Raw genomic sequence first — 19,952 nt, 5'->3', positions numbered from 1 at the left:
TACAAATCAGAGGTTTGCACTGGACTACAAATCAGAGGTTTGCAATGGACACTGGACAACAAAGTAGAAGTTTTGCACTCGACAACAAAACAGAGGTTTGTGCTGGACTACACGTCAAGGTTTGTGCTGGACTACAAATCAGAGGTTTGTGCTGGACTACAAATCAGAGGTTTGTGATGGACTACAATCAGAGATTTGCACTGGACTAAAAATCACAGGTTTGTGCTGGACTACAAATAAGAAATTTGCACTGGACTACAAATAAGATGTCTGCACTGGACAACAAGTCAGAGGTTCCCTGGACTACAAATCAGAGGTTTGTGCTGGACAACAAATCAGAGGTTTGCACTGGACTACAAATCAGAGGTTTGCACTAGACAACATATCAGAGGTTTGTGCTGGACTACAAATCAGAGGTTTGTGCTAGACTAACGTCAGAGGTTTGCACTGGACTATAAATAAGAGGTTTGCACTGGACTACAAATCAGAGATTTGCACTGGACTACAAATCAGAGGTTTGCACTGAACTACAAATCAGAGATTTGCACTGGACTACAAATCAGAGGTTTGCACTGGACTACAAATCAGAGGTTTGCGCAGGAAAAAAAATCAGAGGTTTGCACTGGACTACAAATCAGAGTTTTGCACTAGACTACAAGTCAGAGTTTGCACTGGACTACAAATCAGAGGTTTGCGCTGGACTACAAATCAGAGGTTTGCACTGGACTACAAATAAGAGGTTTGCACTGGACTACAAGTCAGAGGTTTGCAGGTTAGAATTCTGTCCAGGCCTCATAACTTGTGTGGGATAGGTCAGGGCATACTTTCAATGGCGGTTCTCCCCTTCCTCTCATTTAAGTAAGGCAGTAGAGTCAGTTACTGGCATAAGTATGTGCACTAATTGTACCTGTTAACAAGCTTAGCAAGAAAAATGTAAGTTGGTTAACTGAACTACAGTTGAAACAAGAGATGTGTTTGTCAGAAACACAATGCCCCCTATTGCGCCGCTTTGAAGCCATATACACTTCAACACCGTATTTCGAAGTCGTCGGGACCGTTAAAAAAACTTCGGATTAACGATAATTCTAAATAAACATTTGACAGACGACTTCTGATGATTCTGTAATAATAAAACGTTGTGGAACTCGCATGGTTCAGTTAAACGCTACTATAATAGTTGTTTACTTAAAAAAAGTAAACTAGTCAGATTGCAATAGATTTCTACTTGTAACAAACGAAGGAATAAAACGATTCTTGTTCTTCTTTTTTTGTTTTCTCTAAGTACAGAATATATTAAATAAAATGAATATGCGCTAATTATCTGAACATATAAAATATAACGAATAGCACAATTATCAGACCATATAAAATATAACGAATAGCACAAATTGTCATACATGTAATACAGATGAATACATTTTTGGAAATGAATTAACGGATTAAAGAACCGTAACAAACGGTAAAAGAAAGTAACAAACGGGGGAATATAACGATTCTTTTTCTTGTTTTTATTTTTCTCTATTTACAGAACATATAAAATAAAACGAATAGCACAAATTAGCAGACATACATACACATGAATACATTTTCGGAAATGAATAAACCTTTTTTTTTAAATAATACGCAATGTCTCTCTGAACACCGGCGTTCGCGCAGACGACAAAGGTGTAATTATCGGCTTTTGACGCGCCACGACAAAGGTGTGAAATTACGCTCAGTATTTTGCAGTTTTGACTTCGGATTAAAGATTGATAATTAGGTGCGAATTATAGCGTTGGGACCGACAGAATCACTTCGAATTACGATTTCTTCGGTTTAACGAAGTTCGGATTAACAATGAAATTTTACATTAAACAAAGAAGAACCCAAATCGGGACCGGAAAAATACTTCGAAATAACGGTGACTTCGGATTATCGGTGTTCGAAATAACGGTGTTGAAGTGTATTTGACATTTGACCTTGAAGGATGACCTTGACCTTTCACCACTCAAAATATGCAACTCCATGAGATACACATGCATGCCAAATATAAATTTGCTATCTTCAATAATGCAAAAGTTATTGCAAAACTTTAACCAAGGTTAAAGTTTTGGGACACACACAATAAATGAATGAATGACAGACAGACAGGCCAAAAACAATATGCCCCCCCCCCCCCCCCCCCCCCCCCGATCTTTCGATCTGGGGGCATAAAAAGCAAAAAAGCAAATAAAACAAACAAATCTAATGTAAAAGGCGAACATTGTAAGGGTTTGTCAAGGTGATCTGAGGTATCTTGCTCAAAGACAGCAAATTTGGGATTAATTTTTACAAGAGTTGCCACACAAGATGTGCACATCCTCTTTCCTCCTGGTTGATTTCAAGATTGAATGCAGATGTTTCAGCATAAACTACCCATCTGTCAGTTTCAAACGGATGGGAATAAAGTCTGTGATATCCACCAGATATTGAACCATGCAGAGTGCTGGTTTAATTATTTTTTGTTAAACTCTCTAAACTTTTCAATTCATCTTAATCTTTGCAATTATGTAATCAGAACTTTATCAGCTAAAACACCCAGTATTTAGTGACTACTTAGTCAAATGTGATAATCTGGTTTAGGGAAAACACACCAACACAAACCCTGTAAAGTGAAATTTGTATCCCAAAATATTACATAACAAGCAAATTTGTTGAATTGATTTCCCCCGCCAATATGCTCTGGACACAAAAAGTGTTATATTGACACTCAAAAAAGCATTTTTCAAGATACAAAAGGTCATAACTCCGTTATTAAAGATGGTGTACAATGCTATTTGGCATGCATCATCGCCTTATCCATATATATACTCATACAAGTTTCAATGAAATCTGCCGAAGCACTTCCAAGATATGGCTCCGCACGGACGGAAAGACGCACGGATGGACAGACAGACAACGCCAAAACAATATCCCTCGTCTATGGCGGGGGATAATTAAACAAGGGGAAGGACTTACTAGGACTGCCATCCAAGTGGGCTGGGTTTATCTGTTCAATAGTGCATATTCATAGATGGAGATTAATTAATAATTTTTAACTGCTAAACAAGTATGTGAATGTCAAGAACTAGTCCATTGTAATAATTGTACATGGATATGGAAATTCAAATGCAGGCCCTGCATTGATAAATGTATTTATACAAACCAATTTCATGCCACAGTATTAGCAATTATACAGACTTCTAATGAAAATTTAGGAATTAAAGATTTCACTTATCACTGCAAAATTGGAAAATAAAATATTGTGGTAAAAGAGTATCTAAATTGTGTGGTTCTTTCTTTTATATGTTGTTGCAACTGAACAAGTTACAAAAAATTCCATAAATATAATTATGTCAATGTGTGCAAACAACAGATAAGAATCACTTTATTGACACCAATATGAATATTCATAGGTAATTATGTTATACTGGATAGAGTATTTATCACATACATGTACACGTGTACTATTCAAAACTGAAAACCCACCTAATAAAATCAACATAAATCATATCAACATGCAATAATACAGAATTACGCTGCATTTTTTTTTTTCATTTTAAGTAATAACATTTCAGCAATTGTATCATTCATGGTTTAACGCTTCACACCAAAAAACATGGAGCTTGAATTAAAAATAGTCAATAGTTACAATGGGATCGTGTTCATATAATCATATTTCACATATAATTCCATTCAATTCAATAAGCCTTCGGTTATGAATAATTTAGCATTTGATACAAGTTTATTTCTAAATGCCTACAGTGATCAAGATGGAGTGAAACAGCACAATGCATGAGAAAAGGAAACAATCATGACTGTATAAAATTTGTTTGAGAGAAGTGTTTAGTAATAGTGAATAATTGGGAAACGAGATTTTAATCAGAATATTTATCTTTTAACCAACATAAGATGCAAATATGCTTTGTGAATATTTTGGTTATCAATGCACCTAAGTTTATTTTGTTAATCTATGCAAATATATTTTGTTAATCAATTGACATGACGCCTTATCTATGATCGCTACCGCCCACTAGAATTGATCCACCAATCAGCGATCGATTTATCGGGCGCACTTCGTTAGCAACGACCTGTCTGCCATTTCTAGACAAGCTACATGTTTAGGTTCACTTTTATTCCAACGAGTTTCTTTTGTTTCCTCTTTAAAAAAACGATTAAAATGGTTAAACGGTGTCAATGGGGATTATGTAACTCGGACAATCGATATCCTGAAAGATTAGTTGGTGACATTTAATTTATATCGTTTCCAAAGCCGAAAAGAGATCTTGAGAAGTATAAGAGATGTATAAATTCATTGCGGTCGTCACCACGAACAACCTGAACGTCTACACTGTCAAAGACAATATAATATATTTTTATCGGATATACTAGCAGATATTAAATGGTTTATGTTATCGATCTGATTATCACATATATTTCACTTTTTTAAAAATAGGTTTATCAGTTACTAGGTCAGAAGCGAGGTTCATCTGCATTACTTAAAGAGAAATAAAATCCAGCATGAAGCCTAATTCATGCTGTGTTTTATTACTCTGATAGTAATGCACTTAATTGACATCATACATGTTATTTGAAGGTGACATGTGATATATTATCTCATTAACGGTATCTACACATTTGCACTCATGTGGTGTCACCAATAAACGCTTTTAATCCACACTAGGAGCTCGAATGCCTAGATCTCATTTTTTAAACGAGTTTCGTTATTTTGTTCGGATTAAAAAAAGGAAATGAAATATGGCAAAAACGGTGTAAAAAGGGTTAATGCAACTCTGACAGTTAGATGAATTAAATTTATACCATTTCCAACACGGCAATGCGGTCTTGACAAGAGCGAGTGGAAGCTTCAAGAATTACCGAGATCCCATTTATAGAACATTAATTTATTTCACAAACTTGAAATGTCATATAAGCAATAACTAAGCATTATTAAGTATGTATTATGTCACGTGTGCATGTAAAATAATTGAGAATTTTGGTACCCAATTCGTGTAACTTTACGAAATCCCCGTAAAAAATCGCGTTTCTGTGTGTGTCAGAAACAAGTGAAAACCATTTTGTTATTATTTTAATAAAGACGTATTGATAAATGCTATTGTAAAAGAGTTATTATTACTGATATTAGTTAACCAATAAATGCAGTAACTTCGGGGAAGACGGTACCTGTGCGACAGTCTGATATTGGTAGCCTTATTAATTTATAATAGCCTGACCGTATTCCATTTCGTACAACGCTAATTTATATCAGACAATGTCCAAACTTACTGTGTTGTTTTTGCGCTTTAAATTATAGTGATTGATAAATGTCCCATAAGCAATGTTTAATATGATTAATATCACTTTTATACGCAATAACATGTGGGATTGAGGTACCCACCAGGCGTCAAAAAACGCGTAAAACTTCACTGAATTCCCAGTTATAAAGCGCTATTTCGTGTCAAATACACGGGTAGGGGGAATGTTTCGGTAATAATTTTGTTAATAACACGGGTAAATACCGGTGAAGTGTTAATTTATTGCAAATACCACCATTACACGGAATAACGGGTTCGATTTCGGTAAGCGCGCAAGCGTTTGAGAGCGTGTTTAATGTACCGATTTACCCGTTATAAATAGCTGATGTTCTCTTTAATCATATATTTTTTGCATTTGCAGAATAACTAAATGGCATCAACCGCTTTACAAGTGTAATATGGTGTTAAAGAAGTCCATAAAATCATCCGGAATATCGTGTAAATCTATATGCAGTCTATAGGCAAAGAAGCCATTTTGGTGATAGCTTGTCTAGGTTTTCTTCCCGCTGAGCCACGTGATTAAGTGGGCGGAGCAATCACTGATAGGCGTCATGTCAATTCATTTACAACTAGTGTATCAACACATTTTATGCTCTATGGTTTATTAATATATCTGTAATTCTTTATAAAGGGATTTATATTGTTTCAGCATGGTAATGGTCTCAACAAAAAATACAATTTCCTCTTATTTAGCCATTGACTTGCCTTTTCCTACCAGTTTTCTATGTTTCTATGTCTCAATTCTTAAAAAAAAGCTGTCTTTGTGAAACACACTGCTCCCACCCATATATTTGACCCTTGAACTTGACCTTGAAGGATGACCTTGACCTTTCACCACTCAAACTGTGCAGCTCCATGAGATACACATGCATGCCAAATATCAAGTTGCTATCTTTAATATTTGACCTTTGACCTTGAACTTTGACCTTTGACCTTGACCTTGACCCTTACAAAATGTGCAGCTCCATGAGATACACACCCATGCCAAATATCATGTTGCTATCTTCAATATTGCAAATGTTATGGCCAAGGTTAAAGTCTTAGGGGACAGACACACACTTAATTACAATAACAGACAGACACACACAAACACTGACAGACAGACACACACATACAATCGCAGTCAGACAGACAGGCCAAAAACAATATACCCCGATCATTCAATCTGGGGTTATAATAATGAAGTGGCAATACTCAAAATTTTCTAAAAGTGGTCCACGCTTAAAAATAATTATTTAGTTCATTCAATTAGCAATTGCTTAAAGACATTATATGTGTCCAGAAATATCATCACAGTGATTTACACACACAGGTCAGTATCCATTACTGTTTACATTAGTATGCAGGGAATGTGACAGTCAATAATATTTAAATAGTTTGCCTCAGAGAAACTACATTCTATTAAATGACAATAAAACCACTTAAATTGAGGTAACATCAATCTTTCAGGTATACCAAGTTGACAGTGGTCAGTTTACTTGAGCAACCGTATGAGCCTCATTCTGGGAAAACTGGGCTTAATGTGTGCGAGTAAAGTATCGTTCCAGCTTAGCCTGTGCAGTCAACGCAGTCTAATACCAGACAAAACTTACCGCCTTAATAGTGGATTTTTGGAAAACACTAAATTTAAAATGAAAAAGTCCATAAAAGCTGAAAGGGTTAATCTGGGATGACACTTTACGCACATGCATAAAGCCCAGTTATCTCAGAGCGTGGTTATATATCACTTGTGCCACAATGTCCGATTTTCGAAAAATAAGTCATTAAAAACATGGTCATACAATTTATAAAGAAAGGAAATCCACTACTTGGTTATCATCTTATGACCACAGTAATGCCTGGATGGTATTCATAATCATACTTAATATTTGAAAAGAAGATAAAAATCGGATTAAAATTAATAGATTTCATGACCAATAATATTATTAAGGAAAGGAGCTATCAGTTTACCGGTATTATAAATATCATACTGAAGAAAAACATAAGCATGTTAATTCAGAAAAAAATACTTTTATAGAAAAAGAACAAAGACTCTTTCATATAAATGAGCTGCACTCTGAAAAAACATAGTTAAAGCATGTGTTTAAAGTATTGTCCAAGCTGGGCCCCGGGAAAACCAGAGGTAATGCACGTTTTTACAGTATTGTCCAAGCTGGGCCTTGGAAAACCAGAGTTAATGCATGTGTTTAAAGTATTGTCCAAGCTGGGCCTGGGAAAACCAGAGTTAATGCATGTGTTTAAAGTATTGTCCAAGCTGGGCCAGGGAAAACCAGAGTTAATGCATGTGTTTAAAGTATTGTCCAAGCTGGGCCTGGGAAAACCAGAGTTAATGCATGTGTTTAAAGTATTGTCCAAGCTGGCCAGGGAAAACCAGAGTTAATGCATGTGTTTACAGTATTGTCCAAGCTGGGCCTGGGAAAAACAGAGTTAATGCATGTGTTTAAAGTATTGTCCAAGCTGGGCCAGGGAAAACCAGAGTTAATGCATGTTTTTACAGTATTGTCCAAGCTGGGCCTTGGAAAACCAGAGTTAATGCATGAGTTTTACAGCATTGTCCAAGCTGGGCCTGGGAAAACCAGAGTTAATGCATGTGTTTAAAGTATTGTCCAAGCTGGGCCAGGGAAAAACATAGTTAAAGCATGTGTTTAAAGTATTGTCCAAGCTGGGCCTGGGAAAAACCAGAGTTAATGCATGTGTTTAAAGTATTGTCCAAGCTGGGCCAGGGAAAACCAGAGTTAATGCATGTGTTTAAAGTATTGTCCAAGCTGGGCCTGGGAAAACCAGAGTTAATGCATGTGTTTAAAGTATTGTCCAAGCTGAGCCAGGGAAAACCAGAGTTAATGCATGTTTTTACAGTATTGTCCAAGCTGGGCCTTGGAAAACCAGAGTTAATGCATGAGTTTACAGCATTGTCCAAGCTGGGCCTGGGAAAAACAGAGTTAATGCATGTGTTTAAGTATTGTCCAAGCTGGGCCTAGGAAAACCAGAATTAATGCATGTGTTTAAGTATTGTCCAAGCTGGGCCTAGGAAAACCAGAATTAATGCTTGTGCTTACAGTATTGTCCAAGCTGGGCCTAGGAAAACCAGAATTAATGCTTGTGTTTACAGTATTGTCCAAGCTAGGCCTGGGAAAACCAGAGTTAATGCATGTGTTTACAGTATTGTCCAAGCTGGGCCAGGGAAAACCAGAACTAATGCATGTGTTTAAGTATTGTCCAAGCTGGGCCTGGGAAAACCAGAACTAATGCATGTGTTTACAGTATTGTCCAAGCTGGGCCTGGGAAAACCAGAGTTAATGCATGTGTTTACAGTATTTTCCAAGCTGGGCCTGGGAAAAACAGAGTTAATGCATGTGTTTACAGTATTTTCCAAGCTGGGCCTGGGAAAAACAGAGTTAATGCATGTGTTTAAAGTATTATCCAAGCACAGGCTAATCAAGGATGAAAATTTTACCACTGAAAGGCATTTTTTTCTTCACAAAATAAATAATTCCATTAAAAAATCCCACATACAATCATTATTAAACTATGTTAAAACAAGACTATTTCCAAGCAATAAAAGTCTCCTACCGGTGAAACTCCACCATTTTCAGCAATATTTTAGTCTATTTGTTGCCATAGCAACCAATTATTCTTGACGTAGGAACACAATGAAATGACAAGCATAATCTCCATATTGCCATCTGTCCATGTTTCCAGTTTCATGAAAAAATATGAAGAACTTTTAAAGTTATTGCAGCATCCAGAAAAGTGTGACAGACTCACGGACACAAAGAGCGCAAACCATAAGTCCCCTCCAGTTTCACCGGTAGGGGACTAATAAAGCAGTGATACAACAGCCTTTGAAAAAATATGAAGAACTTTTAAAGTTATCGCAGGATCACCATTTTCAGCAATATTTCAAGTCTATCTGTTGCCATAGCAACCAGAATACTTGACATATGAACAAAATGAAATGACGTGCATAATCTCCATATCGCCATCTGTCCATGTTTCAAGTTTCATGAAAAAATATGAAAAACTTTTAAAGTTATCGCAGGATCCAGAAAAATGTGACAGACTCACAGACGCATGGACACACAGAGCGCAAACCATAAGTCCCCTCCAGTTTCACCGGTAGGGGACTAATAAAGCAGTGATATGACAGCCTTTGGCTGTATAAAATAATTTGCTTGTATATATGGTACACATTGGTGAGTAATTATTTTATTATGATGTGTTACACCTCACAAAAAGTCAATATAGCTAAGCATTCAACAATGTAGGGAATAAACAGGAAAATAATAATTAGTGTTCATCACTAGGGCAGAATGGGATTCAGTGTGTGTGACAAGTCGTGTTTAACCCATTTATGCCTAGTGGACTCTCCCATCCTTCTAAATTGGATCAATTTATTTCCAAAATTAGGGATGTCTGGCATATTTATTTCTATTTTTATAATATTTCTTACAGAAATACCTTTAAGCAAACAGCACAGACCCTGATGAGACGCTGTTTGCCAAGGCCTTTTTTCTAGACGCTAGGCATAAATGGGTTAAGCTTTTATTCAAATTATTTCGTACAAGAAACAATGTATTTGTTGTTGCTTTTTAGTTCAGAGGATAACAAGTAATATCTTTAGTGTAAAAATGATTACATTTAATTATGATAGAATGCTATATGAACAGTTTTCTGACTGAAATCTTTTTGATGGAAATTAGTTATATAAAACAGAAATAAAAACAAGTCTTGGTAATATTTTATAGAATGTATCACAACTTTGAGACATTGCTGAAAATGATAACTTCTTATCAACAAATTGATTCTTTCTCATCTGAATCCAAAATATTAAGATTGAGGAAAAGAACATAAAAAAGTAAATGTTTAAATGAAAACTTGTAATGGCAGTGGTTGCACGTAAAACTTTAACACCTTCATTTCTTTAGTTACTAATTTATGAAAGAATATTGAACAAATGCTGTGGAGTTAATTTAACAATCACATATACTGACTTGTTAAATGTCCACCTTAAGCAGACAAGGTACAAGTATTTAAAACACACCCAACAAGGATATCCCAGAGGCCAGGGTACGCACAACCCAAACACCTTTTCCCATTCCAAAATCAGCGCCAACCATTCCTTCGACTTTTTTCAGTGAGATGTGACACCCTACCTTTCTCAGTGAGATGTGACACCCTACCTTTCTCATTGAGATGTGATACCCTACCTGTCTCAGTGAGAGGCTACAGCCTACCTGTCTCAGTGCAAGGTCTCCCTGGCTCTTGCTGGATGGTTTCAGACTCCGCCCAGCCTCCTCCTCATCATCACTCAACACATTGAGGGCTGGCTCACTGCCCCGTCGCACCTTCAGACCTGAACCTGCAAGCAAACACAAACACTCATATAGCAAGTGTGCCATCTAACCAAGATGTACGGGACACAAGCCACAAAAAAGTGTTCAATCAATTTACCTTTCTCTGCTAAAAAGTCTGTAAATTTCGGCTTTTTCTAAGGGTTATTAGAAGAAAAAAACAAACAATTTGTAAAAGTTAAAAATTTGCAGACACTTGCTTTATTGGTGAAAGTCAGAGGAAAAGTAAGCACTGACTTAAATTTCCATACAGGACCTGGTTGATGTACCCAAGTTTCATGTATCTAAATCATGTGGTGGAAATAGACATGTAACCAATCCTTTTATAATGGACCAAAAAACTTAAAAGGGCCCATGCAGCATCTGACTGTATTGATTACTGCTGTTAGGGGCAGCATTGAACTATGCAGGAAAGACCATAGTGTGGCAGTCTTACAGTTCACTGTTAACATAATTACTTCATTCCTTTTTCAGAATGTTGATCAGAGCAAATCAAACAGCACTATGAACGCCTGTGGCAATTACCAGTAAGTTGGTTAATTTTACTTAATATTTACACTAGATTACCTATTAAGTTAAATAATATTTACCAACTGCCAAGCGGATGTCTTAACTGGTGTAAGAAATAACAATAGCCCACACTTATTCAGGTGACTAATTTATTGGATTTAAGTTCAAAAGCATACTGACCGCAACATTGCTCTGTTTAAAGTGACCATATACTCCAGTCGATCATTAAAGCTATTTGCCTTTTGGAACTTGTATAGGTGTTCAAAACATTTATACTATTAAAGTAAAGATTTACTGCTGCACATGTGTCATTCTAACAGTTACATGTACTAAGTCAGGCATCGCAGATTCCATAATGCATGTTACTGTTAACAATTATAAAACATATTATAGTTAATATTGTTTTACATATTTGCCACCATTTTTTTGTTTTGATTGCATTTTCCATACCTTTTTCTAATAGTGATGCATGAAAATATAATATATTTTTCAATATTTCATCATAGACCGCATTAGAACTTATATCTCTCAAAGGAATGCAGAAAAGAGCATGCTGCTGCATAATATCAGAGTTGCATTATAAATAATAGGTCCAAAAGGCCAGCTTGCAAAACAAGCACCATGTAACTACCTATAAGTGAAACATTACCACATCTATGTCAATGAATAGCCTAGCAGCTAACATTAAATTTTCATAAATACTGTGAGGCATGTTTAGAAAAATGAGATAGTTAAAGCGCTGATACAGTGTATAACATATTGAACATGACTATCATTTATACCAGAGAAGGACATTTAATACAAGTACATAATTCGCCCCATTTGTGCCAAAAGGTACCATGTGCCATTTATTTTCAATGCCACATGGTATCTTTTTGCACCAAAGTGGCAATATATCAATAAGCCTACAGGTAGGTAGGCTTGAAGAGACTGTTATTCACAGCTTTACAGTCAAGCTTGAAGATACCTAGATGACATCCCTCAAAATATTGCACATAACACTACCTACATGTAGATTAAATTTCAGTTTAAGTATTCATATTTGCATCTGATTCTGCTGTTATAATTCTCAATTTTCTTCCTACATAGATGAGCGATCAACTAGAAACTACTATTCACTGTAGTATAGGAATATCTCACTGTGAAGACTGCTCATTATCGAAATTAGATAAGGTAAACACACCTGGTATTCTTTACAAGTTTCTACCCCTATTTATGCATTGAGTGATAAATGTTAATGACAGAAATAAAATCAAGTTTTTCGACACTTCCACTTTTGCATTAAATATACTAGGCGTATTATCACAAATGGGTAGGTGGGGATACTGTTTCTAAATACATTTGTTTGTTCACACTCATCAATCTGGTAAGAATGAAAACACAGATGCTGTGATGCTATTGCTGTTGATGATGATGCTAAAGATGATGCAGATTGCCCTGGCTAATTCAATGGTAGGATTTTTTATGCCTGGTTGTTGCTGATGATGCTAAAGATGATGCAGATTGCCCTGGCTAATTAAATGGTAGGATTCTATGATGATGCTAAAGATGATGCTGATAGCCCTGGCTAATTCAATGGTAGGATTCTATGATGATGCTAAAGATGATGCAGATTTCCCTGGCTAATTCAATGGTAGGATTCTATGATGATGCTAAAGATGATGCCGATAGCCCTGGCTAATTCAATGGTAGGATTCTATGATGATGCTAAAGATGATGCAGATTGCCCGGGCTAATTCAATGGTAGGATTCTATGATGATGCTAAAGATGATGCAGATTTCCCTGGCTAATTCAATGGTAGGATTCTATGATGATGCTAAAGATGATGCAGATTGCCCGGGCTAATTCAATGGTAGGATTCTGATGATGATGCTAAAGATGATGCAGATTGCCCTGGCTAATTCAATGGTAGGATTCTATGATGATGCTAAAGATGATGCAGATTGCCCGGGCTAATTCAATGGTAGGATTCTATGATGATGCTAAAGATGATGCAGATTTCCCTGGCTAATTCAATGGTAGGATTCTATGATGATGCTAAAGATGATGCAGATTGCCCTGGCTAATTCAATGGTAGGATTCTTTATGCCTGGTGTTCCTAGAGAGCTGATAATATGTATTTTTTTTTAAACATTACCTTCTTACCTGGCCAATTTTGTGCTATTGCTCTTCAAATGAACTCATATATCAATACCTATTAGTTACAAATCAGCTTGGTTGAACTCAAATCATGGTTAAATATGAACAAATTAAGCAAATAGATGTCAAAGATATAGATTAGTCTATAGCAAATATGCTACATGTCATATACAAGAAACAACATGAGTAATATACAAAAAAAAGATGCATGTCATATCAAAGACTCAACATGAGTATTCCCTAGAATTAGCAGCAGTTGATTTACCCGAATTAATATCAGACTCTGTGACAATCACATCGTGATTGCTGTCTAATGAGAAGCCTCGTTGGTGATCTGACTTGTGATTGGTCAGGTCGGAGGTGAAGATCTCCGGGCTGGCGGTCCCCGCAGAGCTGACACTCTGTCCATCACCTCCATTGTGGTGGTGGCGGGGTCCTCCTTGCTCCTCAAAGTCTGCAACCAGCTGTGAACCAGATTATACTCTGTCAGTATTTTATAATGTACCGCACATTCTCTGATGAATGTCCCATAACAAAAGTCAATTGTATAATTCCCTTAACCCTTTACCACTTAGATATGTATTTTTGCTCATTTGTTGTCCCTAAGAAAGTTAAATTTAATTAAAGACCTTTCTTACTAAATTCAAGTTATAAAGGCTTCATTTCCAACCCTTAAATACTGATGAGCAGCAAACAGCATAAAACCTGAACAGACTGTGAGTTACATGCAGGCTGTTCTGGTTTTAAGCTGTTTGCACATAGCCATTTTCACTTTGCTTCTAAGTGAGAAAGGGTTAAGAAACCTTAAGTTACCTCACTCCAGGAAAGATGCAAATTTGTAATTCTCATACCTAAATTTTGTATGCCTGTTTAATGTTTGTTGCACTTCACAAGTATTACTGTGACGTACATTGAAGGCGAGTCATTTGGACCACTAAGGATGTTTATATGAAAAAAACTGTTAATCTCTGAAAGGCCTTTTGTAAAACCCTATACAAGTAAACAGATGATTAGCATGATCTGATTGGTCATTATGGGAATGTGAACAGTCAGATCAGAGATTGAAATTGCTAGTGAAAGTTTCAAGCATTTAATATCTTGGATCAGAAAAATACAAAATGTAAGCATCCTGGCGACTTTGATTTTGAAGATAAGGAACAGCAGTCGAGGTCCAAAAACCGCCCAAGCAAAAGCCTGCAAGTGTTTGACAGAGAAATTATTTGAGTTAATTTGGCTATCACATGAAAAAGTGAGAAATTGTCATAGCAATGGCATGGGTGTCAACCCTGCCCAATTTTGCAGCATCAAAAATCTTTTTTGATCCTAGACCTTTCCATACTCATAGAAACAAGCAAGAGATGTGTTTGTCAGAAACAAAATACACCCTATTGCGCCGCTTTGAAATAAAATTTCAATATATCATTTGGCAGGTTTAGAAATTATCTCCCTTTTAAAGCTTATTACTTCCCATGGATTGTATTTTTTGACTTTTGACCTTGAAGGATGACCTTGACCTTTCACCACTCAAAATGTGCAGCTTCATGAGATACACATGCATGCCAATATCAAGTTGCTATCTTCAATATTGCAAAAGTTATGGCAAATGTTAAAGTTTTCCCACAGGCGCACAGACTGACAGACGGACAGACGGAATAACGGACAGTTCAACTGCTATATGTCATCCCACCGGGGGCATAATTAAAGTTACATCAATACAATCTTGTGTTGTTAATATGTGGGTGGAGAAATCGATTATTTTGCCACTTATTAACTGCGTTAGATGTAGATGCCATGTATACCTGTTCTCTATCGTCCACTACATCACAGAGCGTGTCGTCTGGATCCAGTATCGAGTCCTCACTGACAGTACGTAGTGTGTGAACACTCACCCAGTGGTCAGATGGCTGAAATGTATGTTGTACAGCTCTTATAAGTTTACCACTTAGATACGTATTTTGACGCATTTGTAGTCCCTTAGAAAGTCACATTTAATTAAATACCTTTCTTACTAAATTCAAGTTGTAAAGGCTTCATTTCCAACCCTTAGTTACTGATGAGCAGCAAACAGCATAAAACCTGAACAGACTGCAAGTTACTCACAGGCTGTTCTGGTTTTATGCTGGTTGCAAAAGCCATTTTCACTTTGCCTCTGAGTGGGAAACGGTTATAAGACCTATGCTTATAAAACAATAGACTGTGATAATAATATGAGCACTGATTACTTGCTAACTGCTTAAAGAAATTCTGCTTTAAAATTAACGTACAGCAGTTGGCTTAAACAAAATATATTAGGAAAACAGAAATTAACATCTGCAACCAGTCTGCCCTACCTGAGGATGTCTATGCCCACGATTGAACTCCATTTGAAAATAGCACCACTGACAAAAAATATATGCCTTGCGCGAAATTAGAAAGCTTCAACACATCATTTTGATCATGTGGCTTTGCCCATCCCTATCAGAATGTCTGGCAGTGGTTGGACTAGGATATCTTAAGAAAGGTGCCATGCCATAATCAAAGTTGATGAAAAACTAACATCATGCCTGATAAAACTGGTCTATTAGCCAAGATCTGTCAGAGGTTATTTTTGCAAACTTTAGAGATTTTTGGTAGGTTTGCAATTATGCTTCATTGGAACAGCAATACTTTTTTGCTGTAAAAGTGGGCGATGCCACTTGCATTTAAGTAGCGCTGTTTGACAATGTGCATTGAGGGGCACATCTTTACAGTGTTATTGTAGCTTCAGATACTGTACACAGTGCTCCAGCTAGGTCTTAATCGAAAGGCGCCGCGCCCTGCCCTCTCGAACCTCCGCCCTGCTCCCCCCCCCGAGCCTCCGCCCTGCCCCCCCACCCCCTAAAAAAAAAAAAAAAAAAAAATTTTTTTTTTTTTTTTTTACATTATGATTATTCATAAATCTCTTATTACATTGAAATTAGTTTAATCCTCATTGTAGACATTATATTTGAATGGTTTTATAATAATGGGAATAATACAATTATTTATAACATATAAATTAACATGCAATAGAAAGCATTCCAGAAACACCCGCGCGCTCGAACGTGCCCTTTTCACAAAATACTGCGCATCGAAAGTGCCCTTTTCACAAAATACTGCGCGTCGAAAGTGCCCTTTTGACAAAAAAGCCCCCGTGCCCTTTTCAAATCCTAGCTGCAGCACTGCTGTACATGCCTCTGAATCACTGATAAGCATTTTCCCCTAATGAGCTAGACCTTAATATGACCATATACATGTAGCAGACAGGGTAGCTCCTAACATACATGTATATACCCATTTTTGCTTAATGCAGCTCTGATTGCAGTACAGGGGACATTTCACATAGTTGCACATTTTTTCTGAAACAATGATAAATGCCAGCGTTTAAGGTCAAACACAGCTTGAAACAAAAACCATAACAGTTACTACATGGTGCTCATTTATACCAATTCACACTGCTTTACATCAAGATTTTCATCATTAATTTACCACCCCACAGAATCATAAGGATTTTTGTTTCACTACGGTACATGTACATAAAGAACAACAGTAACTACAGATTTTTTTATCACTACTAAAGTTAAGAAGGCATTTCATACATAGTGAATGTCTCAAAGGTTGTGTATCAGGATACATTAATTATTACAGGGCCCTTGCTACACATGTACACTTTGGGGATTGGGGCCAGGGCCCTTGGCTTAGAGGGGGGAATTTCACATCGTTTTGTGTGAAAATTATAATTTTAGATCTTTTCACCAACCATTCTACACCTAAAATTGCTATATTTTAATGTAATTTAAATAAATATACATTGAATCAAAGGTTAATAGCACGATACCAGCTGGCAACATAGGTATATTATATATAAATGTTACCTGAAATAGGGGAAAAAAGTATACTATTTTAAGGGAGTAATGGGGCCGAATTTCGGCCCCAAAAGCGGACAAACTAGGGCCCTGTATTATGATCTTTTTTTAATCTAACATCTATAATTCATGAGTGATTGTGCGTAGCCAAGATACACTTTTCATAGATATAGACTGCATGTACATAATGAATGACATAAAGTTTGTATTTAGGTTATTGGTGTTATTAATTGTGTGTATTTTCAGAGCTTATGTTATAGCATTTATTTGGTCATATTCTGAATCCCATTTAAAAAAATCTACTTTTCCCTATCACACTGTCCCAAATACAAAATTTATAGCTTGACTAAACATTAAGACTTTTTTTAATTTTAAGAGATTTTTAAAGCATAAATATAGAATCTGGCACAAGTTGTCATATCATACCATATTTTATTAAATGAGTTCAGGAATTTTGTTAGTAAGCCAGCCTTAGGCGAGCTTACTAACGAATTTCCTTGACAAGTTAAATAAAATATGGTATGATATGACAATGAGTGTAAGATCTTTTTTATCACATGCTTTTAAATGATCAAATTAAATAAATATTTACGCAAACATAATGATAAATCCCGAATGTTGTTTACAGTTCGTGACGTCATTTGATGTTGCAGCGTCATTTCAACAAAATAACAAAATGCAATTTGTCAATAAACGAAAACTAAGCCAATAAAAACGCTTAAAATGTTGTATTACACATGTGTAATATAAAAAAATATGTAATGGTTGTATTACATGGGAAACAGGGTATAGCATGTGATCAATAAAGATATTTGAACTGTGAAATCTATTTGACTGAATGTGATATATTTATGCCCAGTATGTTCTTTGTTGTGTAAATTTTATCAATAAGTTTTCAAAAATATGTATTAAACAATCTCAATTATCCCAGTTTATATTAAGTTGACTCTAGCTTTCCTTTTTCCTGGGTATAGATCCTATTCCCTGAACTGGTGTGAAAAAGCCTTGATTTTACTCACCCATTAGTGTCAATTTAAAGAAAACTGTTGCCATAATTGCAGTCAATACTTTAAATTTAGGCAATCTGACACTCCCAAGATATTATTATACATCAATGTCCACCACAGTTATTTAATGTTTATAACAATGGAAAGATGTTTAGGCTGACCCTATCCCATTATTGCCATGTACCAATCAATTACCCCCTCCCACTATATGGACTGTCTGAGTGACTCATCCTCCACATTATCTTGTTTACAAGCTGGACCACCATCAAAGTAAGGCCCCATAAAACTGGACATACAGATGAGATGTAAATTACCCTTGCCATGGCTGGACAAACAAGTTGAAAGAAGAAACAGTTAACCAGGCAACTTGACACACAGGTGTTAAATGGAAAAGTCACTCATACACCAGTCAATGCAGACCAGTGAACCATATATTTAAATTTGTTTTAGACAACAAGTAAATGTTATGTAACATTATTATACCTCATCCTGGAAGTATATTAGATTGTTTACCTTTAAATTTACTACATGGTTAACTAAATAACTTCAAGATGAATGAGTACCAAAAATAACAGCATTTAACACTTTTTCATTCCCACTAGGGGCAGTTATTAGGACTCATTTCCAATGGGAAAAGTAAAATTTTCCCCAAATGAAACCTTAAAATTCCCCAAAAAAGGTATACAATTTTTATTTTTTTTTAAATCTTATTTTTAGTTCATCTACCATCCAGCTCTGTTAGATGAACATAAGTCAATATCAGAGCCCCAGATAAGCTGCGTTAATCTGCATCTTTTACCCTATTAAAATGTTCAAAAACGCAAAGAAATACAATATCATGCGTATTGAAAACGCAACCAATTTGACTTTTACGCATACTCGTCAAATGGGATGCGTACAATACAATGGCTTCGATCGAAAATGCTTTTCTCATGTTCGGTATTTTCTCTTTTGAAGTATTATCGTAACGAGGCGATGCTTTCATTCAGCAAGCACCTGGATGTTGGAGCAAGAAACAGTCAAAGTAAATAAAACGCTCTGCGGACTAGATTTCATAGTAAAATCAAGCGTCTGACCAAATAATTTACGACGACATACATGCGCTTTCAATCTGACTTAATCCGTCATTTTAAAACTCAGTTCACCCTATTTCAAGAATGAAATCACCCTATTTTTCAAAATCAAAGGGTGAAAACCCTATTTCCCAAATAATTATCTGGGCCACTGCAATATGATATCGAAAACACGTTTCATCTATAAAAAAATTAAGAACATGATGCGGCATTTGTTAGCAAAGAAACAAAAATACTTATTTCCTGATATCAGTCCATTTAACTAGATATGGCGCAGCCGCGACCAACGCACGGCACTATGCCGCAGCTTTTGACCCAGGGGTCGGATCAAAATTCCAAATAGTCAGTGCACTGTCGCACATATGCTCATAGCTACCATGTACTTAAGTTTCAAGGTTCTAGTGCTAATAGTGTAGGAGGAGATAGTGACCAAGTCAGACGGACAGACAGCGGAGATAACCACGTACATGTTATCCCCCGCTCCAATTCGGCAGATAACGACAAAATTCTCCCAATCTAAAGGTACAATGTACCAGGGTCCCGTTATTAAAATGGTGAGAGAAAAAAATCACTGGCAGTCACTGCACACTGGAATAATAAGTATGAGGCAAGGAAAGTGGGTTTTTGAATTAAGACTACGAATATGACATCCCTGTACAATGTTCATAATCGACATGTAGTTCTAAATAAATGAAA

At 36.2% G+C, this 19,952-nt stretch overlaps 1 protein-coding gene across 1 annotated transcript in view; it reads right to left on the bottom strand.

Moving 5' to 3' along the window:
- LOC127854733 (partitioning defective 3 homolog) overlaps positions 1–19,952 on the bottom strand; it is a 47,788-nt gene that overhangs the window by 22,718 nt on the left and 5,118 nt on the right. The window contains exons 2-5 of the mRNA XM_052389792.1: positions 15,113–15,217; positions 13,579–13,777; positions 10,547–10,671; positions 8,623–8,641 (exon numbers count right to left, since the gene is read on the bottom strand). Coding sequence (XP_052245752.1) covers positions 8,623–8,641; positions 10,547–10,671; positions 13,579–13,777; positions 15,113–15,217 — 448 coding nt within the window. The remainder of the gene's footprint in view (positions 1–8,622; positions 8,642–10,546; positions 10,672–13,578; positions 13,778–15,112; positions 15,218–19,952) is intronic.

The sequence above is a fragment of the Dreissena polymorpha genome, chromosome 13, assembly GCF_020536995.1.
Source record: "Dreissena polymorpha isolate Duluth1 chromosome 13, UMN_Dpol_1.0, whole genome shotgun sequence".
Classification (NCBI taxonomy): Eukaryota; Metazoa; Mollusca; class Bivalvia; order Myida; family Dreissenidae; genus Dreissena; species Dreissena polymorpha.
This window is presented reverse-complemented; position numbering and strand designations above follow the sequence as displayed.